Source organism: Bidens hawaiensis, unplaced genomic scaffold, assembly GCF_021521415.1.
Source record: "Bidens hawaiensis isolate Kalapana, Puna unplaced genomic scaffold, B.hawaiensis_p1.1 tig00026639_1, whole genome shotgun sequence".
Classification (NCBI taxonomy): domain Eukaryota; kingdom Viridiplantae; phylum Streptophyta; class Magnoliopsida; order Asterales; family Asteraceae; genus Bidens; species Bidens hawaiensis.
The window spans coordinates 133,103-157,632 of NW_027494291.1; the positions used below are offsets into that span (position 1 = coordinate 133,103).

A 24,530-nucleotide genomic window follows, 5' to 3' on the forward strand; every position below is an offset into this window, starting at 1 on the left:
GTTGTTTCTCCTCGGAGGCATCTTGAGCCAAGAATTCGGCTCTGATACCAACTGATGCAGCGGTATAACGATAACAAAGATCAATCAGGTTGATTCTGACATTCTGTGAATGTCCGTGATGAACTTCTCAAAACTCCCAAATCCCACCCAAGGGTCAAGGAAAATGAAGAGAAAATTCTTTATTGATAAAAATCAAGTCTGCCTTCTCACATTACATTAGCATCATAGAAATAGACTTTAAAATTTGAAATGGGCCCAAAAAAGGCCATGGGCCAAACACAAATCCAAAAATAAAAATGTAAAAGCGATGAAAAAACATAAAAAAGGCCCATAACTTTATTTAGGAGACGTTTTTGGGCTTCGGACAAGGGAAAAACCACCGTCGGCTGTTTCCCACAACGTGCTCCTGGTCTCAAGCTTCGATTTGACTGATCGTGGGCTTGAAACGGAGCTTCGTAGGACAAGTTATGCCCGTTTTCGTGGGCCACCTTTGAAAGCACGATCATGGGCCTTCAAATATAACATGACACACTCTTCAATACTTGGGCCTCCGTCAATTAAGGTTAAACAATAGAAAGTAAAAGACTAAGTACTTGAGAGGCGAAATATCATTATGTAATCGACATCCTCTTAGTTAATAAACAACTAGTCCTTTGTTATCATCACTTGTCGTGTTTTACTAGCTAGCTAAGTCTTCAGAAGGAGATAAAAAGAGTGTGTGAGTTGATATTATATATATCTATTAAAACACAACTTTCTTAACATAAACGGTGCATTAGAAGTTGTATTTCTTGCTGTTTCGGTTGTACATATTGCTGTATGAGTAGTACTTGATTGAACTTTTATGGTACATTTTCTGTTGACATAAGAGTGTTCCACGTGTTATGCCTAAGTGTTCCACGCAATGTTTTAAAAACCGGTTTGAACTGGCCGGTTCAACCGGATTTCGGAGACCCCAGGTATTTTATATCCGGTTTATTTAAACGGTATTGCTGAAGATCGAACCGGCCGGTTTTCTATGAAAACCGGTTTATACCGGGGAACCGGTTTAAGCCCACATGATATTTTTTTGTGAGGCCCATTTGGTCATTTCTTTTTACGTTTACACAATTACAGTAACCTAGCTTCTAAAATTTAACCTACCAGCCTACTTCAAGTCTTCAACCCTTTCACTCATACTTAACGTATCCTTCAAGTTTAAACAGCCAATATGCTATATTGCTACCAAAGTGAGTTTTTTTGTTTTTAAAGCATATTGTATTATTGAATATTGAGTGATATAGTATCTAAATTCCAAAGTAAAAATTGCTTCTTGTTTAATAATTTTGCATGTATGATATTTATTAATGGTTTAAAACTAGTTATAATCTTGCATCTATTGAGTTTCTCAGTTGATTATATATGACTTTATTATCTTAATATAGTAGTTAATTGATTACACATGGTGATATCTCCTTAAAAAAGTTTATTGTTTTGTAGAATATGTCTGATGATCAGACTGAGCCACCTGTTCAATCAAGTTTTAGAGCAAAATTAGATAAAGCATGGGATTATGTAACATGTCAAAAAGATGAGAAAGGTAAATTAGTATATATATGTGATTTTTGTCTAAAAGTTGTGCGTGGTGGCAGTATAACTAGGATGAAGAAACACCTTGCGGGCGTCAAGGGTGATGTAGAACCTTGTAAAAAAGTATCGGCAGATGTTCGCTTTACTACGCAAGGACTTTTGAAAGAAACTGAAGTTAAAGCGAGAGGTAAGTCTATTGACATCTTAGATGGCGATGAAGAAGTTGAGGAAGTAAATGAACAAAGTCACCAAATACAAAAGCGAAAGAGGAAAGCTACACCGAATGTTCATCCTTTCTTTACAAAAGCTACAACTGATCCTTCTCAACCTACTATTAAAAAGGCTATGCAAAGTAAAGAAAAGGTACACGATGTTGACTTGACTCTTGCTATGTGGTTCTATGATGCATGTATACCTACGAATGCTTGTAATTCTCCTTATTATCAACTTGTGGTAGATAAAATAGCATCTGTAGGTTATGGTTACAAAGCACCTAAATATCATGCTATAAGGATCAATTTATTAAAAGATGCAAAAACATCAGTTGGGTTATTAATAGATTCTTATAGGAGTGATTGGGTTGAAAGTGGTTGCACGATTATGGCAGATGGGTGGAGGGATATTAGGCATCGCCATTTGATTAATTTCCTAGTATACTATGAGAAAGGGATTTCATTTCTTAAATCTATAGATGCATCTGATATTGAGAGCAATTCTGTGAATTTGTGTAACTTGTTTGCTAGGTTGCTGAAATGGTTGGAGTTAAGAACGTAGTTCAAATAGTTACCGACAATGCTGCTAAGTATAAGTGTGTCGGTCAAATGTTATGTCAGATATATCGTTCAATTACTTGGACACCTTGTGCAGCTCATTGTCTAAATCTTGCGTTAAAGGATGTTTCAGAGTTAGAGAATGTGGCAAAGTTGGTCAAACTTGCATCTAAAGTAACTTTTTTTATTTATAATCACAAGATGCCCTTGAATTGGTTAAGGAAAAGAGAAGGGTGGACAGAAATCATGCATCCAGGTCCTACTCGTTTTGGTACGACTTTCATTGCACTAAAAAGTTTGGTCGATCATAAAAATGATTTGCAAGCTCTTGCTATATCTAATGAATTTAAAAAGATGTTGAAATTGGGAAATGCTATTGAATGTAGAGAAATTTTGATGAATGAAGTTTTTTGGAGAAATTGTTTGATTACTGTGACCGTGATGACTCCCTTGTTGAGGGTTTTGCGTTTGTGTGATACTGATGAAAAACCTTCTTTGCCATACGTTTTTGAGGGGATGAATCGGGCAAATAAGGGAATTAAGGCATTATTTCAAGAAAAGGAACATTTGTATAAGCCATATACGGATATAATCAATGCTCGATGGAAAAAGATGTTGTGTTCAGATATTCATTGTGCTGCATATTGGTTAAATCCAGCTTTTCAGTACGATAAAGAAATTTTTTGTAAAAGTAATGAAGTCTTTAGGGGTGTTCTTGATATGGTTGAGAATACTTTTTCGGGTGATGATGTTTTAGATGTTACAATGACTTTATGCAAGTTTCGAGATGCTAAAGATTGTTTTGGGAGGAGTAGTGCTGTAGCTTCTCGGAATGCTACTCAACCCGATAATATATATATATATATATATATATATATATATATATGTATATACTCATGTTATTATTTACCATATTAGTTTGTTCTTATATTATTTTGATAACCTTTTTGTTTTGTAGCCGAATGGTGGAGATTATTTGGTGGAGATTATCCTAAAATGCAAACTTTTGCCATTCGAATATTAAGTCAAACCGCATCTTCCTCGGGTTGTGAACGTAACTGGAGTGTCTTTGAAAGGATTCACATGAAAAGAAGAAATAGGCTAGAACATGAAAGACTAAATGACCTTGTGTATGTTCATTACAACTTGCGTTTACAAAATAGGCACGATATCTTGATTTTTTTTTAAAATTTCTTTTTAGTAAATCGTAATTTAGTTTTTAAGTTTTAACATGTGGGTAAATGTTTTTCTAGACTTAAATATGCCAAGAGATCCTATGATCTTGTCGATTATGAAAGTATTAATCATACGGAGTTTTGGGTGGTTGAAGAAGAGCCGGAAGGAGAACTTAATAATGATGATATTGATACCATGTTTGGTGAGGAAGAGAATGAACCGGTTTCTCAAACACAAGGTAACTTTTATATATTTTACGTTTTTCATGTAATTTTTTATATGATATATTATGATTATAGGTAACTAAAACTTCTTATTTATTATTGTAGGAAATAAAAGTGTTTATACTCTTGTTGATGAGGATGGAGATGAGAGTGAATTTCATCTTCTAAGCAATCGTGAACTCGATGCATACAACACTCCGATGGAATGAATCTATTGTGCGCCTTTTTTTTTAAAAAAACTTTGTTTAAAAGTCGATGCTTTTGTATTGTTTTTTAAGTATGGATTAATTTTTGGATGATATTTTATATGAATCATGTGTTTTTATTTACATTTGTATAAAATTATAGGGTAAACTAGACAAATCGGTTGAACCTCCCGGTACAATCCGGTTCAACCGGTTGTACCATTTTTTGTTCAAATCCGGTATAAATAAAATATCGGTTTTTAAAACATTGGTTCCACGTATTATGTGTGCTTTACACTTGTCTCTGCTAATTTACTTTTTCCCTTCATTGTCTGGGTATATTATCAGACATGTGTGCCTCTGTGTTCATATTCACCGCCGCCTACAAACATCGTCGCTCCCGTCTCTCTCTCTCTCTCTCTCTCCACCACAACGTACAAACATTGTCGCTCCTCATCTACGGTCTCTCACTGGTTAACGCATTGCCTCTGTGTACGTATGTAAACCCTACCTTTGGGCTTTGTTGGGTTCCATTTTGACACCTAGGTGGCGGTGCGCCACCGAATGCTTTCATTGGAGTCATCGTTCCGGTCATCGGTTGTTTGGTTGAAGGTTTCCGTCCCTGTGGTTATGGATTCACGGTGATTGCCCTGTTGTTGCCGGCGGCTTTGCGGCCGTCATGGCGGCGGCAGATGGCGACTCCACCGTTGATGAAGCCCTATGTATCGTCGCATCACCGACTCATCTTCCTGGTAACCGATGTGGTACATATGGCTCTTTCTGATGGTTTGTGGAAGAACTTGAGTAATGAGGAAGTTGCGGTGAAATTTTGTTCTTAAAAGTCTTTTCTTTTTTAACAGTATATGAACTATAAATTTGTATTTGTTTTAGTGGTTTCCTTGATTATCTTGCATGCGTTCAAAAAGCACCACTCATGTTGATGACATTAATTATCATTCTTTTGTTGACAATTGTGGCTTTTGTTTGGCAGCCGTTGAGGCAATAACGGTCTCCTGAGCTTCACTGACATGTATCAATAACTGAATCTCGGTTTTTGTGGCTTTGTTGTATGTGATCAGATTCGATTTGGTGAATTTGAATGTACTTCGTTAGCTCTGGAACTGTGATAAGATTTGCCAAAACACAGATTGTTGGTAATTTGATCAGATAAATTTGTTTATGGCTGTGATGATGATTCAGTTTTTTTGGCATGGCAACTTATGTTGCAGCCATTATACGGTTCTGAGCCTGTTGTGATTGCATCTTTTGTGATTCGTTCGTATTTGTAACCCTAATCTGTCGACATTGTCTCATCTTTATCTCTGATTCGAATGTGCATCTTTACTTCTATCATATGGTCTTCGATTTTCACTTACTGTTTGTGATTTTGATTTAATTTTTTGGTCAATTGAAGTGAACCATTGCATTTGCTACCGGAAGCAGGAGGCGAAATTCAAGTTTGTCTTGGGTACAATGATTTTTGTGATTTGCTCTTGGGGTCTTTTATATTTGTGTTGTTGGCTTTACTACATGAATATCATGGCAAAAGAATTTTGAATTTAAATTGGTGTATCAGTTGTGTTAAAAAAGTTAGGTTTTTAGCTTTAAGTGTGGTGATATATTGCAACATGTATTAAAAAAGTGTAGGTTTTTAGCTCAAGTGAACCAGGAGCTGGTATTGTGATTTTTTTTTTTATATTGCAAGTGTGGTGATATACAACAATGGTTGGGTTTTAAAGAGTGATGAATCTTTTAACTCAACGAGTCTTTGACATGTTCAACTAATTAACAACCATGCCGCGTTGACGTGTTCAACTAGTTGCGGCGGGGTCTACAAACTAGTTAATACAAAGTTGTAATTTTGTCACACTAAAATAAAAAGAAATATGTTACACTAATGCGTTTCCTTTCTTTATCATCTTAGATATTTTCAAGCATGAAACATTACAATAAACAAAGAACTACCGAGTACCTACTACCAACCATATAAAAAACGGCTAGATGATCAATTTCCCCAAACCCACATGTGAAACATGGCATGTATATTATATACATATGGATGAGTTCGATGAGAACAGTAAATAATTACTCTTTACGTATAAAAAATACCTCAATAGGTAGAGAACAACGATACATGACAACATTATATAATTTATTGATTTAAAACATGTTATATTATTCTAAAGTTACATTACCTTGTGTAAAATATACATTCAGAGCGTGCAAATCAAACTCATGTGGGCGGCATGTAGTCAAGTGGAGCTTTGACAGCAATTCAGAAAATAGAGAATAGCTCGGTGTCTGTGCATACATACATTACGCATACATATAGAAAAAGATTCATGCAAAGAAAGTGAAATGTTGGAGAGGGATCAGAATCGTTGATCGAAACTAATTGAAAACTAGAATTAAAAGCGTAGGTCGATGTTTTTAACATGAAAAAAATATTATCATGCTTGAGTTGAACAATTCAGCTGGTCAACCCGAAAGTCCAACCAGCCACAGTTTCATACTACCGTCCATATTTTCCCTTATCGGGTGTCTAGGCCACCGTCCATATTTTTCCTTCTTGGTTCCGTTTTGACTCGGTAAACAAGCCTAGTTGGATTCAAATAAGAATTTTTATCCGTTAAATTCTATTACTTCTAACAAAACCAAATTCATCATCATCATTTTCGTACTCAGTATATCCAATCAATAGCAAAGTTATGGTAAGGTCTGAGAATGGTAAGATGTAGATAGCCTTACCTCTACCCTATAGTGATAGAGAGACCGCTTCCGGTGAGACCCCCGGCTCGAACAAAACCAAATTTAACTTTGTAATTTACTGAAATTTCGTTAATGCTTTATTATCTCTAGAGACGAATATTTGGAGTATTAATGATATGTCGTCAAACTAATAATATTGTCATGTTTATAAAACTTATCCAGGAAAGTAAATACTTTTGTTGTTGTTAACAAACCATTGAAACCGGTTAAACCATAAAATCGAAGAAAATTGGCTGGTTTGTTGTTTATTGTATAAAACTTGGAAACCATGTAAGCCGGGTGGTTATTTAAGATTTATAGAATTGTTTATATTTACGGAATTTAAACTCGAAAGCCTAAAGCTATGATTTAATTTACTCTTCCTTAAATGGATGTAAATTTATTATGAACAATCCTTACCATTTTTTAAAAGTTTTTACATGCTTGTTTTTAAAAAAAAAAAGAGAAGAAAGTTATTGTTTATAAACGTCAAAACAAAAACCACCCAGTTTGACCGATCCAGTCCACCTGTTAGTTCATCAAAAGTTAACAATTTGACCTAAAGTCACGATTAGATGAAATCATACCATAAACCAGCTATTCTTTATATAAAACTCACAAAATAGTAACAAAGATTTTTAAGTGTTCATTCTATTAATATTGTTATTTTCAAATAAAAGCGGTGGACGGTTATAGTGTATGTTCAAATAAGTGTTTCTTCTATTGATATTGATATTGATATTGATATTGATATCGATATCGTTATAGCGTAGATTTAAAAATCCACATGGGTCAATATTCAATAATGGCGTGTTGAAATTACATGAAAATAATAAAAACATGAAACAAGACCAAGAAAAAAGCAACTTTTAAACCCTCCATGTTTTCCCTGGCCTACCATGATCATCCCACACATTCTCCCTCTTCAATAAACCCATATATATACATACACACACTTGCATATATACATACGCATATCCATCTACCAAAGTAAGTACCACTCATTAAACACAATCATTTACTTCAATGGCAGCTGCTTCAGCATCTCTGCAATCAATCACCTCATCTCTAAAGCTATCACGCGCCACCGCCACCGCCACTACTCGTAACCTCCTGTCATTCAAAAATTCAATTAACCCTGTCTTCTCTCAAAAATTGTCCACCACCATCAACGCTTCCAGCGGCCAAAGACGGTTCAGTATCAAGAGCCAAAGCAATCCTATAGAGTCTTCCAGACCCAGTAAGTAATTAAAACTGTATAGCTTTATGAATCGTATAATACGCCTTCATAATAAAGTAAATTAAAGTATTTAGTAGATATACTAAATTAATAATCACATATTACTTTTCGTCGTAAAACTGTATTAACTTTTTGAATCGTGTAATTAATCTCATCTTCGTAATAAAGTTAAGTATAGTATTTTATAGATATACGAAACTAATAATCGCATATTACTTTTCGTTACCGTATAGAAAACTTTTAATCTGAATCGTGACATGACATGATTCAGATTAAATGTTTTCTGAAAAATACGAAATTCTTATATTAAAATAAATGAAATGATTCTTTATAGATTTTTTAATTTTTTTCCTTCTTTTTTTTTAGATTTTAAGGTTTTAATTCTATCTAATTTTGTTGTGTTTTGTAGCAAAAGTTCACGAACTATGTGTGTACGAGATCAATGAACGAGACCGTGGAAGCCCTGCATATCTCCGGCTAAGTCAAAAACCAGTCAATTCACTCGGTGATCTTGTTCCCTTTACTAATAAAGTAAGTTTTTTTTATAACTTATTAAATATATTATAACAGATCTGAAAGATTTACTGATTCCGGTACAGGTGTACAGTGCTGATCTTCAAACAAGACTCGGAATCACCGCCGGGATATGTATTCTGATCAAAAACATGCCGGAAACCAAAGGTGACCGGTACGAAGCCATTTACAGCTTCCATTTGGGAGACTACGGGCAGATAGCGGTACAAGGCGCGTACGTCACAACGGAGGATACGTATCTTACCGTCACCGGAGGTACCGGAATATTCGCCGGAGCGTACGGTCAAGTGAAGCTACAGCAGCTGGTGTTTCCGTTTAAGCTGTTTTATACTTTTTACTTGCAGGGTTTGGCTGCTGATCTGCCGAAGGAGTTGTTGGTGACTCCGGTACCGCCTTCTCCGGCTGTGGAGGCCTCGCCGGCGGCGAAGGCGGCGGAGCTTGGGGCCACAGCGCCTAATTATACAGATTAAAGCGGTGACGGTGATATTAGTGATTTACTTTTGTGAGTTGTACTTTTGGCTGTATGGTTTGTACTTTGAGTGGTGAAGACTAAAATGAGGTCCATTTTAAAATTGATCATCGTGGTGGAGTGAGAGTAGGTTTTAAGACTTTTTTATAAATAATGAGATATTTGTTCGAATAATAGGAAAGTATGGGATTCTGTTTCGTTATATTATAAAAATAAATATATATAAGATTAAATATACTAAGACCAACCATAGTTACAACGTCTAAAACTTCACCATCTCCTATCTTCATCAGATGGTTTTTGTTTTTGGCCTCACCATTTTCTTAATTCAACGTTTTCCAATACATCGTTCAGAGCATTTTTGAAACTCAAAACGTCTCCGGGGATGGTGTTTCAAACATTTTGGTATCTAGTTAATTCAATTTACGAATATATATTGGAATATTAACTAACTATTATGATAAGTTATGTGAAAATGAGGACTTTAAAAGCTTATGTGGCCCGGCATATAATTCTCCGGGGGGTGGGAGGAGGGGGAGTAGTGACCTAGAAAAGGAATTATTCCGACATCCATCCATTTATCTCTTTAAAATCATCAAACTCTTTAAAATATAATTCTCTCCCCAATGACAGTGACCATGACACAATCATGACAAAACCACCAATAGATACTTTGGTCTACGGATGTTTAAGTCTTCTCTCTCTCTTTTTTTTTGCTATATGAATAATATATTCAAGGTTACCTAATCCTATTAAAAATAATTTAAATGCAATGAATTGTAAAGTATTAGAATAATTTACTACAATTGTAACAAGTGATACAATGCTCCTCTTAAATTTTGTTGTGGTAAGGTGATCAGAGTGTGTAATAGAAGGTTAGTGTCAATCCTAAAGTGTAAAAATTTAATTATAAAAAAGTAACTTCTAATTCTATTATTGATTAATCCCGACCCCTTAAATGCATTTAGATACCAAATGAAAATCAATCCAAACAAATTAAAGTAGACCAACATGAATGAGTTTTGTCATCAACTAAAACTGAAAGCAATCAAGCCAAAAGAAGAGTAGTTCAAAAGAAGCCTAAATAAAAAAATAATAAGAACGATAATACTTGTGCTAATATATAGAGGATCCTTTACATTGTTTCATTGTTTTAAGCTTAAAGCAAAATTAATAAGGTATAACTAGTTTCAATTTTAATAATCAACCCTTTTTTATAGATGTCATCATTCAAAAATATATGTTTCAGTCTACTTTCGGATACATAAAAAGTATATAAATAGTTTTCTGACAGGTGTCACAAACACCGATTTTGGCCTAATAGGTCCTTTCATCTATTAGGAATCTTACATTGTTTTAAGTCTAATTCTAATTGTGACATTCGTCAAATTCGGGTCCCCTTTATACTTGTTTGTATTCGTTTTTGATCCGTTTATCATGTAAACCGACCCGTTTTGTAAACCGAAACTTATGATATAATCAAAATGATGTTTTTTATGTTATAATATTGTTTTACACTTGTTGGGTCTTGAAAACATCATTTTCGGGCCTTAAAACGCGTTAAAATCACTTAAAACGAACTTCGAGGGCCAAAAATGTCATTTTTTGAAAGTTTAAAAAATGCCATCAGCCCACCCCGCCGCGCCGCGCGACGGGGGAGCCTTTTGAGGCTGCGCAACGCGAGATGCAGCAGACCATGTTGTCTCCTTGGTCTCCTTGTTTTATTGACCACTAAATCCGATTTTTAACCAAAAAACCTCTTGATTAACCAAATTAAGCTTATCCTATAAATACCCAACCCTTTCCCACATTAATCCCTGCTCATAAACTCTTTCCTCACTCAAAATTCAAGATCATTCAAGGTTATTTTCAAGTTTATGTCAAGTTTGACTTCCAAAGTCAAACTATGCTAGTTCTTCATTTTTATTTGTATATCTTAATCTAAATTAATACTTGAAGCATATGGCACAACTGTGACATTTGTCAATTTCGGATCTCGATTGTATTCGTATTTGTATTGTTTTATGTTGTAAACCGACCCGTTTTGTAAACCGAAACTCATGATATATAAAATATTGGATTATTATGTTACTAAATCATTCCCATTTGTTTAATTTGAAAAAACCTATTTTACGGATTCAAAGCCTTTAAAACGAGCAAACTACATCAAAAACGAACTTCCGGACGCGTAACGAACAAAAAAAGACGAGCTGGGCCAACCCCGCTAAGCACGCCGCGCCGCGCAGCCAGAGGCAAGAGGGAGGTCGCGCGGTGCCTTTTGGAATCTGCACACATTCCGGATTTTGTTTGTTATTTTGTGCTTTGCTTGTTTGTTTAACCAATTTATTTTCATACAAACATAAAAGAGAACCTTGCAAAGAAGCTTTGACCCATACCCTATATATACACATCCATCTCCTTCATTTTTACACTTGCTACATCTCCAAATTCTCTCTCAAATACAAAGATTCAAGGTTGTTATTTTCCTAGTGTTCTTGAATTGATTGTTCATATCGCATGTTATTTATAAACTTGTTTAAAATTCACCAATATCCTAAATGTTCACATACACACACTTTCATAGTATTTCCAAGGTATCCTTACCTTAAAACACAAAAAGTAGTTTTTCATTGTGTTTTATGGATTATAAGATTAACTTGGATCCCGTTGTTTCAAATCCCTTAAACGTTGCGTTTAAATCTGGTTTGTAGCCATCATAGAAAACGAGACATTATAAAAACGACCATTTGACAAAAAGATTCCGAGGATCGAAGGTGATTTACTTACCTGGAATAGTTGAGTTATAGTGCTCGTTTTCTAGGCCACAAATCGTGTTATACATGCCAATTCTTTAAGTAGTCGAATGCGAGCGTTCCGGTCGCCATCCTAATTGTCAGTGTTAAAACAATAGAACTACGGTTGTTCGTGGACTAGTGTTTTGACATGATGTTGTATCTTGATTTATTGTGTTATTATCGTTATTTGAGTCAAAAACATGAAAAAGTCGCGGTGGTTCGTGCACATGTTTAGACTCCAACGTGGTGTTTTATAAAGTTTTTAGTGTTGGAATATCAAGTCATGGTGGTTCATGCACGACTTTCCGACTCTATAAATCTCAAAATCTCAAATTTTCATGCTTTAGCCTCTCGAAAATCATTTACGTTTTGTTATTTATATGCAAAGTTTTACATTTTATTTAACACTAACATCTTCTCCTTACTAACTCTAGGATTCACAATCAAAAATATTTGAAATCTTATTTTTTTTTATTTATACACCCTCATATTCATTTCTTTTTACCTCAAACTCATCCCATTTCTTTATAATTTTTAGCATGCCTCCGCTAAGATGCCAACCACGCAAGAAATCCAACCGACATATGGCTGCTTTCGTCGCCAAACAAATGGCCGTTGTGATTCCCGAACTTATAACCCAAATCCAAGCTACCCAACCCGCACCCGTTGTTGTACCCGTTGAACCCAAACCTGCATCCTACTTGTATAAGCAATTTACTAGTGCCAACCCGTCCGAGTTCCTTGGAACCAACTGTTCGACTACCTTGTTGCAATGGTTCGAATCGATCGAGAGTGTGTTTCGACATAGCAAATGCCCCGAAGCGAAAAAGACAAATTTCTCTTCAAGCATGTTTAGAAAGACTGCTCTAACATGGTGGGGTAGTGTTATGCACCTCCAAGGCTCGGAAACGGCTATGGCTCTTCCATGGCCGATCTCAAAGCGCTTATGATGAAGAAATTCTTTCCCAAACACGAGCTCCAAAAGCTTGAGGAAGAATTTTGGAACCTAAAACAAGATAGTGGTGATAACGCCGCTTACTCACTCCGCATCCATGAGTTGAGCATCCTTGTTCCTCATTTGGCTACCCCAATCGAACGTGAACTTGACTAATATATTGGGGGTTTACCGTTGCAAATCCGGGACTCCGTTATGAGTAGCAAACTCGTGAATCTTGAGGATGCCATCACTCTAGCCGGTGCGCTATCGGAAAATCATGTGAAGGCGGGTACTCTAACCCTCAAGAAACCGAGTGAGAAAGCCAAGCCCAAGCCCGCACCGCAAGCCAAGGTTGAACCCGCACCACAAGCCATTAACTACTCCAACTCTTCCCGTCACAACAACAACAACAAGAAGAAACCCAAGACCAACTACCGAAACTTTGCTGTTACCCAACCTCAACAACAAACCCAAGCTCCTCAATAAAACCGAAGGCCCTATACCGGTACTTTCCCATTTTGTAACAATTGTCAACGCCACCACCCATCACACTTACCATGTCGCCAATGCACTATGTGTAACCGTTATGGTCATCTCAACACCTCATGCCGATCCGCACACCAAACCCAACCTAACCAACCAAGAACCACACCCCAAAATTTCCAAAACCGCTATGAACCCTACCCACAAAACCAACCCCAACAACCCCGAGCTTGCTTCAATTGTGGAGATCCTAACCATTTCCGCAACAATTGCCCACGTTTAACCTTTTCTAACCAAGCTCAAACCATGACCGTACCTTACTACCAAACCCAAGCCTACCAAGTCCAAACTTACCAACCCCAACTTCCCCAACTCAATGCACCACTCATCCAGCCCATCCAAGCCAAACAAGCACCTCAAGTCAACCATGGCAACCATGGGCGAGATTTCATGATGAACGCAAATCAAGCTCAAGTGGCAAACTATGTCGTGAACGGTATGTTTTTGGTGAACCATCGTTTGGCTTCTATTTTATTTGATACAGGTGCCGATAGAAGTTTTATTTCTTTGAAATTTGAGTCGAAACTTGCTATGCCTCGAACTAAGCTTTCTCGACCGTTTTCTGTTGAAGTCGCCAATGGCAATTCCATTACCATCAATTTCGTCGTTCGCGATTGTACTCTCATTCTTTCCAAGCATAAATTCTCCATCGATCTTATCCCGATGCAAATGGGAAGTTTCGATGTCATAGTAGGCATGGATTGGTTATCTTTGCACCGTGCCGAAGTCGTTTGTTTTGATAAATTCATTCGCATTCCGCTCGTCAACGGTAAAATGCTTAGTTTTCGGCAACACAACTTCTAGAAGACTTAATCTCATGTCGTGCGCTCAATCGCAAAAGTACTTACGCCAAAAGTATGTTCCGTTTCTAGCTCTCACGGTGACAAAAGACAAAAAGGAAAGGAAAATCCAAGATATTTCCATTGTTCGTGATTTCCTCGACGTCTTTCCCGATGATGTCACTGGTCTTCCCCCCGTTCGTCCGATTGAATTCCGTATCGATCTTGTGCTCGGCGCAATGCCCGTGGCCCAGGCTCCTTATCGTTTAGCCCCATCGGAAATGCAAGAATTATCAAACCAACTCGAAGAACTTTCCGATAAAGGCTTCATTCGTCCAAGCTCTTCTCCTTGGGGCGCTCCCGTTCTCTTCGTGAAAAAGAAGGATGGTTCGTTTCGTATGTGCATTGATTATCAAGAGCTTAACAAACTCAATTTCAAAAATCATTACCCTTTGCCACGAATCGATGACCTATTCGACCAACTTCAAGGCACAGCGTGTTTATCCATAATCGATCTTCGGTCGGGTTATCATCAATTGCGTGTTCGCGAAGAAGACAGTCCAAAAACCGCTTTCCTTACTCGATATGGACATTTCGAATTTTTGGTTATTCCCTTCGGGTTAAAAAATGCACCCGCGGTATTTATGGACCTCATGAACCGCGTTTGAAAACCATTCCTTGATAAATTCGTTATTGTCTTTATTGATGACATCCTTATCTTTTCTAAATCCAAAGCCGAACATGAACATCATTTGCGTACCATTCCCGAACTCCTTAGAAACGAACAACTCTACGCCAACTCTACGACAAAGATATTCATGTTGATCTCGCTAAAATTGAGGCCGTTAAGGATTGGAAAACTCCAACGACTCCTACGGAAATTCGATTCTTCCTCGGTTTAGCCGGGTATTATCGGCGTTTCATTCAGAATTTTTCCAAGATCTCATTGTCTCTTACCTCCCTCACTCATAAAGGGAAACCATTCGATTGGGGTTTGAAGCAAGAGGAAGCCTTTTGTACTCTCAAGGACATGCTTTGCAATGCTCCTATTCTAACCCTTCCCGATGGAAACGACGATTTTGTTGTATTTTGCGATGCATCCCATCAAGGTCTTAGTTGTGTTCTCATGAAACGAGGTCAAGTCATCGCTTACGCATCAAGGAAACTAAAGGTCAACATGAAGAACTATACGACTCACGATCTCGAACTTGGTGCCATCATTTTCGCTCTCAAAATCTGGAGACATTAGCTTTATGGTATGAAATGTGTGGTTTTTACCGATCATAAAAGCCTTCAACATATTTTTGACCAAAAAGATCTCAACATGAGACAACGACGATGAGCTGAATTACTTAGTGATTACGATTGCGAGATTCGCTAACATTCTGGTAAAGCGAATGTTGTCGCCGACGCCCTAAGTCGAAAGGTTAATGTTAAATCCGTTCTGCTTTTAAGCGTTGTTGTTCAAACTGATCTCCAAATCCATATCTTTCAAACTTAACGTACCTCCATCGAAGAAGGTAACATGAATGACGAAATGTCATGTGGAGCCGAGCTTCAAATCGAAACCAAACCCGATGGTCTTTTGTATTTCATCAATCGTTTGTAGATTCCCGATCGCAATGACCTTCATACTTGTATACTCGACGAAGCTCACAATTCGCGGTATTCCGTTCATCCTGGTGCGGATAAAATGTATTTCGATCTTCGTGCTACCTTTTGGTGGCCGGGTATGAAAAAGGACGTAGCGTTTCATGTATCTAAATGTCTTACTTGCTCAAAAGTCAAAGCTGAACACCAAACACCTTTTGGTCTACTCGAGCAACCACCGATTCCCGTTTGGAAATGGGAAGACATTGCTATGGACTTTATCACTAAATTACCCAACACCCAAAAAGGCAACGATAGTATTTGGGTGATCATCGATCATTTGACCAAATCCGCTCATTTCATTTTGATCCGCGAAAAGTATTCTGTCGAACAGCTTGCTCAAATCATGTTCGGGAAATTGTGTGTCGACACGGTTTACCATTGTCTATCATCTCCGATCGCGATGCTCGTTTTATCTCTCACTTTTGGAGTTCACTTCAAGAAGCTTTGGGAACACGTCTCGATCTTAGCAACGCTTATCATCCTCAAACGGACGGTCAATCCGAACGTACAATTCAAACACTCGAGGATATGCTACAAGCGTGTGTTCTTGATTTCGGTGGGAATTGGGGTTCTCACATGTAAGGCCCCGTTACCGGTAGCCCTACTTTCGTGTTGGATTTACTCATATACACAGTTCTAAATATCAGAGTTAATTAAAACATTTACGCGGAATATAAAACCTTTATTAAACATTACATAATTCATAACTTGTCTCAAAACATCCTTTGTCTTTCAACATTAAAGCATTAAAATTAAAACATCATAAGTCTTCAGATGCCAGACTCTCATTCATTGCCACGTGTCTCCTCAAGCGAGCTGCCTCATCCTACTCACCTGCGTGCATACTAAAAGTCAGCTACGCTGAGTGAGTTCTAGTTAATCATACACTATACAATACACATAAACTTATATTCTTTCATTCATACTTTCATACTTTCATTCTTTCTTTTGTATTAACTTACCTTCATATCTTACGTTATAAAGAGCCTTACGCCCTACATTCCTCGAGTATTATTAGGGCTCGGTACCCTCCTTCCTCGAGTATTATTAGGGCTCGGTACCCTCCTTCCCGAGTATTATTAGGGCTCGGTACCCTCTTTCCACGAGTATTATTAGGGCTCGGTTTCCCTCTTTCCACGAGTATTATTAGGGCCCGGTTTCCCTCTTTCCACGAGTATTATTAGGGCTCGGTTTCCCTCTTTCCACGAGTATTATTAGGGCTCGGTTTCCCTTTTCGTAACCATACAACCATCCTTTCCTTCTTTTATTAACTTTATCACATTCATACACATAAGCATACATATCATACTTACCTTATACTTAGCGTTACAACTTGACAGTACGTGCAATATCCGAAGAACGTTCACGTACCATCAAGCAATCATTCATACATATCACATCATTCCCATAAGGCATACACTTATCTCTTAGGATAAGCGTATTAACAAACATATCGAGTATGCACACAGCCCCGAAAACATAACACATAAATGGGGCTAGAAACTCACCTGAACACGGTTACGTTCACCGTTAATCGTAATCCCTTTCTTCAGTTGTGCACGGCTGACTGTATAACAAGTATACGTATCAATTAACTATCACTTCTCATAATGTATTTCTATCTTTATATGACCCACAACGAATGGGGGTCCGGGGGCAGCGCCCCTGGCAGCGGGGTCTAGGGGCGGCAGCCCCTAGTAGGGTCTAAGGGGCAGAGCCCCTGGCTGGGGTCGAGCTGCCAGGTCAGCTTGGAAAAATTTTATTTCCATTAACTGTCTTAACACATTTTTCATTAGGTTTTTAATTTATTTTCTAATCGAACTTGGCTTTAGGCGAAGTTAAACCTTAGGCGAACTTAGCTTTAGGCGAAGTTAAACCTTAGGCGAACTTAGCTTTAGGCGAAGTAAAACCTTAGGCGAACTTAGCTTTAGGCGAAGTTGTCATCAGGCGAACTTGGCTTTAGGCGAAGTTAAGCCTCAGGCGAACTTAGCTCTGGGCGAAGTTAAGCCTCAGGCGAACTTAGCTCTAGGCGAAGTTGTCATCAGGCGAACTTAGCTTTAGGCGAAGTTGTCATCAGGCGAACTTAGCTTTAGGCGAAGTTGCCATCAGGCGAACTTAGCTTGCAGGCGAAGTTCATCAGGCGAACTTGGCTTGCAGGCGAAGTTCATCGCTTTGAAGGCGAAGTTGCCCAGATGAAGGCGAAGTTGCCCAGATAGCCGCAGTTTCGGTTTCTGTCCAACATTTCGAGCGATTTTAACACCCTTGTTACGGTTCAACAGCACCCACTACGCTTCCCGACCATTTTCGGTCGTTTATACACTAAAAGCTCAGATCTTTAAACTTCAAAGATCAAGAATCATACCTTTTTGAGCTTGTTTGGGTCTTGTTTATTTGCTTAATCACAACTAGTCTCTCTCTCTCACACTCTCGGATCTCGCCTCTCTCTTCCGGCCGCCGGCGGTTGAGGTGTGTGGTGTGCGTGTTTTGGAAGTGTTAGAGAGTATGGTAAAAATGAAGATATTTTGGGATTTTGGGGGTATTTATATCCCTGAAATCCCATTCTCATTTAACTCATCTCAATTAATCCAAGTCCAAGAGCCGCTCCTTACCCGATATTAATTAATTACGCGAAATCACTAAACATAACTTCCTTTATTCATCTTTAAAATTTTAGGATGTTACATCACATTCCGTTCATCGAGTTTTCTAATAACAATAGCTATCATTCTAGCATTGATATGGCTCCATTTCAAGCTCTTTACGGTCGTAAATGTCGATCTTCGATTAGTTGGAACGAAATCGGTGAAGCTCAAATCACGGGACCCGAAATGGTCCAAGAAGCTACCGATGTGATCAATCAAATCCGTAAGAACCTCCTAGCTGCTAGAAGTCGTCAAAAGAGTTACGCCAATAAACGGTGAAAACCGATCGAATTTAATGTTGACGATCTTGTCCTTCTAAAAGTATCTCCTTGAAAAGGGGTAGTGAGTTACGAAAAGAAGGGTAAGCAAGCTCCTCGTTACGTTGGTCCTTTCAAAATGCTTGAAGGTGTTGGGAAAGTATCTTATCGACTCGAACTACCGCAAGAACTTGCCGGTGTTCATCCGACATTTCATGTTTTCGAATCTCAAAAAGTGCCTAGCCGAGGATAATCTTCATATACCTCTCGACGAAGTACATGTCGATGAGTCGATGATCATGGTTGAACGACCCGTTAAGATCATGGATCACAACTGTGAAAGTTCGATGTGAATCACGGTGTGTCGCGGAATTTACTTGGGAACGAGAAGACGCAATGAAAGAGAAGTATCCACATTTGTTTGCATCGTCGTATTTATCTTAATTTCGGGATGAAATTTCAAAAAGTAGGGAATACTGTGACATTTGTCAATTTCGGGTCCCGATTGTATTCGTATTTGTATTGTTTTATGTTGTAAACCGACCCATTTTGTAAACCGAAACTCATGATATAAAAAATAATGGATTTTTATGTTACTAAATCATTCCCATTTGTTTAATTTGAGAAAACCTCTTTTACGGATTCAAAAACGCCTTTAAAACGAGCAAACTACATCAAAAACGAACTTCCGGACGTGTAACGAACAAAAAAAGACGAGCTGGGCCAACCCCCCTGAGCACGCCGCGCTGCGCGGCCAGAGGCAACAGGGAGGTCGCGCGGCGCTTTTTGGAATCTGCACACATTCCGGATTTTGTTTGTTGTTTTGTGCTTTGCTTGTTTGTTTAACCAATCTATTTTCATGCAAACATAAAAGAGAACCTTGAAAAGAAGCTTTGACCCTTACCCTATATATACACATCCATCTCCTTTATTTTTACACTTGTTACATCTCCAAATTTTCTCTCAAATACAAAGATTCAAGGTTGTTATTTTCCTAGTGTTCTTGAAGGCTTTACTTCCAAAAGTCAAACCGAGTTTAATCTTTCATTCTAATTAGCTTTTATAATCTTATTAATACTTGCATATGGTGGTAAAACATATATATAATACACACCCCTTGTTACCTTTGGTAGTTACTTCTCCGACTCCGGTCGGTTAAGTTTCAAACCTCGTAAGGCAAGGCTTCATGCAGGACTTTCGTGATCCTTGATATATATACACTTATATAACTTGTTTGCACATATTAATCTTGCTTAACTTCTGCTCATTTTAGTTTATTTGTTATATTTACAAGTTCCATGGTTATGAGTTCTAAGAGTCTATGCTTCGGTTTATCCGTAAATAGCTATAGACTGTAAACCGAACTTTTGTTTAAAGACTTTGTTCTTAACCTTTTGGTTGTAAAACATAAGTATTTTCATTTGTACATTATTATACACGTTCTTGATTATAAACAGAAAAGGTGAATACGTCCCTAAACCTTTTACAAACTATTTTAGAGTCAGAATGTTTGCATAGGATTTACGAATCCTTAAAACCTTGTGTTACAATAATAAGAAACGGACACTCCGATTAAGAGTATACATGTGTATGGATCCATTCATACATGGTGACTCGGCATTTCCTCGAGGCCATGCATATCATCATCATGCCTCTGAAGGTCTATGGGACTGTTAAGAGAAATGATATTGTGTATATAATTAATTGTACAAGGTACTTAAGGCAATTTGATCCCAATTCAGTTGGGTGCCTAATGAGTAGTCACAATGGTATTATTGTTGGTTTCACAAAGGTATTGAAAAGATTTTTAAGAGTCAACGTCATTCACCAGCTGTGTGCTGACGTATTTTCTAACCATTTTACAGGAGAACAGAAAGGTTATAACAGACAAGCAAGACAGGATAGAAGGTTGGAGATATAGTCATTAGATGCTATCTGGTGGCTCAGATATTTTATTTCAAAATATTATAAAGAGTTATGTTTTCTAAAGAAATGTATTTGAAATTTCAAACGGCCATTTAAACCCGAGTTTTCAATATAAAAATATTTAATTAAAGACTTCCGCTAAAATAAAACCCACAACTCTGATGTATTTACAAAACATGTACCAAATATTGGTCACACGCCTAGGCCCTAAGTCGGGGTGTGACAGGTTGGTATCAGAGCCATCAATCTTAGCAAATTAGGTATTTAATTATACCTAGGCTTTGATTAAGGATAAGTTTTGAAAACTTATTATATAAATATTGATTCAAACAAACTAGATACTTAGTTGAAAAGTATCAAGAAATTATTCAAAACTGACACGGATAAGATAGGAGCGTCTCCCTATCCTTAGAACTAACCTCGCGCAGATGTCTGATTGTCAATCTAGCCAAGGATCATGTCAGCCTCGATCTGGTAAAGGCAAAGGATTTATGGGAATGTCTTTTCTCCCAATTCTAATATCTAGCGATGAAAGTACATGCCAAACAAAAATGGAGGAAGATTCAGATTCATATGATTCTGACATTGCTAGCTCAGTTAATTCCAAATCAAAACACATATGGAGCAGGATCAAGAAACCAATGATGCCAAAGGAAAAAGAAGTAATGACTTATCCATAAGAATATCCTCACGGACAAGAATATTTTCCGGCAACTCAAGATCCTTACTTTGCTTACACTCAAAATGAAGAAACAATGAAAAAGGTGGAAGTGGAAGAAAAAGAAAACGAGGCTAGCAAAAATATCAAGACAAATAGCAAGATTAAGAAATTAGTCATCCGCTGGAAGAAATAGAACCTTAGTTATTATAATTGTAACAAATAATATGCACTCTTGTAACTATAATAAGATGAATAAAAGATATGTTTTGAATTCTTCGAATATTGGACTTATCTTTTAAAATTTTATTGTAGTATGTCAAGAGAAGAAAGTGCAAACTCTCACAATAGTGGCAAGGGGGAGGTCACGTGGACAGAGGCAAGGGGGAGGTCGTGCGATGCCTTCTGTTGTCTGCACACATTCCGGATTTTGTTTGTTGTTTTGTGCTTTGCTTGTTTGTTTAACCAATCTATTTTCATGCAAACATAAAAGAGAACCTTGCAAAGAAGCTTTAACCCTTACCCTATATATACACACCCATCTCCTTCATTTTTACACTTACTACATCTCCAAATTCTTTCTCAAATACACAAATTCAAGGTTGTTATTTTCTTAGTGTTCTTGAAGGCTTGACTTCCAAAAGTCAAACCGAGTTTAATCTTTCATTCTAATTAGCTTCTATAATCTTATTAATACTTGAATATGGTGGTACAACATACATATAATACACACCCCTTGTTACCTTTGGTAGTTACTTCTCCGACTCCGGTCGGTTAAGTTTCGGACCTCGTAAGGCAAGGCTTCATGTAGGGCTTTCGTGGTCCTTGATATATATACACTTATATAACTTATTTGCACATATTAATCTTGCTTAAATTCTGCTCATTTTAGTTTATTTGTTATATTCACAAGTCCCGTGGTTATGAGTTCTAAGAGTCTATGCTTCGGTTTATCCGTAAATAGCTCTACACTGTAAACCGAACTTTTGTTTAAAGACTTTGTTGTTAACTTTTTGGTTGTAAAACTTAAGTATTTTCATTTGTACATTATTATACAAGTTCTTGGTTATTTGGGCATGTGGAGACCATCAAGGAACGATTGTGAGATGGAAACCGAACCAATCCGATTTTTACTCGCTTAAGACACACAAGCATGTTTTTAGCTATCTAGACTTGTATATTGCTTTAAAAATAGTTTACAAACTGATTTTAATTATTTTCTTAAGTACTTGGAAATGTTGGATCCAACTTGATCTCATAACATAGTTTGAACCGACAAAACTGAACGCTCGCTTAACGTGCGTTGTTAGTTCTAAAACAATAGAACTACATACTTGGTTAAGTCTTATTAAGTTTTATTGAGTTATCTCAGAACATTCATTATTTTGGAAAGTTGACTTTGGGTTTGACCAATTATCAAGACCCGAACCAACAACCCGAATACTCGTTAAATTCACGTTTTAGTATCTTTATTCCAAAGGAACTTGCACTTTTGCATTTTTCCCACCTTATTACTTAACATAGGTTAATTAAATATTAAGGTTAGATACTTTAACCCGGTTTCGAGCAAACTTACATTTTTAAAGGGTTATTATTATAAATTCCTAAATAGTTACATTTTTAAACCTTGAACTTTAAATAGTTTACTTTTCTCAACATTTATTTTATTTAAAGACTTTCAAGACAACATTTATAAATCCAAGACTTTATTTTATTTAGGCTTCATACGTTAAACCCGTCGTTCCGGCAATCTTTCAAGGTTATTACTTGAACGTGAGTACTTTCATACCCCGTTTTCCATATTTCGTTTTGGGCTGACATTTCATACATATTCAAATTAAATGGCTTTATACTTGAGTCTTAAACCAAAAACGTTATTGTATACTTTACTTAAATAAATGCTCGATTTGGTGTTCTATGCTTATATGTTTATATATGCTTATGTGTTTATCGTTTTTGGAAGGTTGATTTATAAATCGGTGATCTATTTGGTATTCTCTTATAGCACGGTGCCGTTAATGTATTCTTATTAACGAACTCATGAAATCCTAATCTATTTGGTATTATCTTATAGATGATGTCGCTAATGTATTCTTATTAGCGACCTCATATTATCCAAATTATGGCTATTTATTTGTTGTTTTGTATACAAGATTGTGGCTTTTCTTACTATATACACATATACTCAAACTTATGAATTGCTCACCAACCTTTGTGTTGATAAAATTTATTTTATGAAATGTTACAGGTTTGCATCTAGGTTGATTATGGAGTTTGGAGAAGAAAACGTCACAAATACCTCTAGGATATTAGCAAAAATGAACAATATTTGATTTGCTATATTTTGTTATATGTGGTTGTATTTTGACTTATGAATATTGTTATGTGACATTTTCGATGTGGTGAAAAGAAATGAGTTTGTTAAATATTATCGCTTAAAATAGTGTCATGCGCTTATGGGTAATCCGTCGATCCCGACATGTTCCGCCTTTGGTCGGGGTGTGACACAAATTATATATAAAATACACCCCTTGTTACCTTTGGTAGTTACTTATCCGGCTCTGGTTGGTTAAGTTTCAGGCCGTGTAAGGCAAGGCTTCATGGAGGACTTCGTGTTCTTGATATATATATATATATATATATATATATATATATATATATATATATATATATATATATATCTTATATAACTTGTTTATACATACTAACCATGTCTAACTTCTACTCATTTTAGTTTGCTTGTCATATTTACAAGTTCCATGGTTAAGGGTTCTAAGAGTCTAGCCTTGGTTTAACCGTAAATAGCTCTAGACCGTAAACCGAACTTTGTTAAATAATTGTTTAAACATGCTTTATGTTAGATTTAAGTTTCCAAAATCATTTATAAGTTATTATACAAGTTCTTTGATATTTGAGCATTTGGAAACCATCTATGAACTTATTGTGAGATGGAAACCGAACCAAACCGAACTAAACCGATTTTCACTCGCTTAAGACACACAAGTGTGTTTTTAGCTATCAAGACTTGTATATTCATTTAAATTACTTTACAAACTGATTTTAAATATTTTATTAGAGTACTTGGAATGTTGAATCCAACTTGATCTTATAACAAATTTTGGACCGAAAAAACCGAACACTCGCTTAACGTGCGTTGTTAGTTCTAAATCAATAGAACTACATACTTGGTTAAGTGTTAATATATTTTTATGAGTTATCTCATAACATTTAATATTTTGGAAAGTTGACTTTGGGTTTGACCAATTATCATGACCCGAACCAACAACCCGAACACTCGTTAAAAACCCTTTTTAGTATCTATATTCCAAAGGGACTTGCATTCTTGCGTTTTTACCCACCTTATTATTTAACATAGGTTGAGTAAATATTAAGGTTAGATACTTTAATCCAGTTTCGAGCAAACT

At 36.8% G+C, this 24,530-nt stretch overlaps 2 protein-coding genes across 2 annotated transcripts; both read left to right on the forward strand.

Annotated features, from left to right (window-relative positions):
- The first annotated feature begins 1,482 nt into the window (after positions 1–1,482).
- LOC143573787 (uncharacterized) lies at positions 1,483–4,763 on the forward strand. The gene is made up of 6 exons (XM_077058585.1): positions 1,483–2,220; positions 2,313–3,138; positions 3,298–3,469; positions 3,593–3,753; positions 3,845–3,913; positions 4,471–4,763. The coding sequence occupies exons 1-6, from the start codon at positions 1,483–1,485 to the stop codon at positions 4,761–4,763; spliced, it is 2,259 nt and encodes a 752-aa protein (XP_076914700.1).
- A 2,860-nt stretch (positions 4,764–7,623) lies between these two features.
- LOC143573780 (allene oxide cyclase, chloroplastic-like) lies at positions 7,624–9,042 on the forward strand. Its single transcript, XM_077058577.1, has 3 exons — positions 7,624–7,912; positions 8,322–8,443; positions 8,512–9,042. The coding sequence occupies exons 1-3, from the start codon at positions 7,699–7,701 to the stop codon at positions 8,914–8,916; spliced, it is 741 nt and encodes a 246-aa protein (XP_076914692.1). The 5' UTR covers positions 7,624–7,698; the 3' UTR covers positions 8,917–9,042.
- Positions 9,043–24,530: the final 15,488 nt, after the last annotated feature.

Bases quoted from the DNA above. Each gene is read 5' to 3' on its own strand.
- LOC143573787 (XM_077058585.1), top strand. From the start codon at position 1,483: ATGTCTGATGATCAGACTGAGCCACCTGTTCAATCAAGTTTTAGAGCA. The intron at 2,221-2,312 runs GTATACTATGAG...CTTGTTTGCTAG, and splicing joins GCCATTTGATTAATTTCCTA to GTTGCTGAAATGGTTGGAGT. The intron at 3,754-3,844 runs GTAACTTTTATA...TTATTATTGTAG, and splicing joins ACCGGTTTCTCAAACACAAG to GAAATAAAAGTGTTTATACT.
- LOC143573780 (XM_077058577.1), top strand. From the start codon at position 7,699: ATGGCAGCTGCTTCAGCATCTCTGCAATCAATCACCTCATCTCTAAAG. The intron at 7,913-8,321 runs GTAAGTAATTAA...TGTGTTTTGTAG, and splicing joins TATAGAGTCTTCCAGACCCA to CAAAAGTTCACGAACTATGT. The intron at 8,444-8,511 runs GTAAGTTTTTTT...ATTCCGGTACAG, and splicing joins TTGTTCCCTTTACTAATAAA to GTGTACAGTGCTGATCTTCA.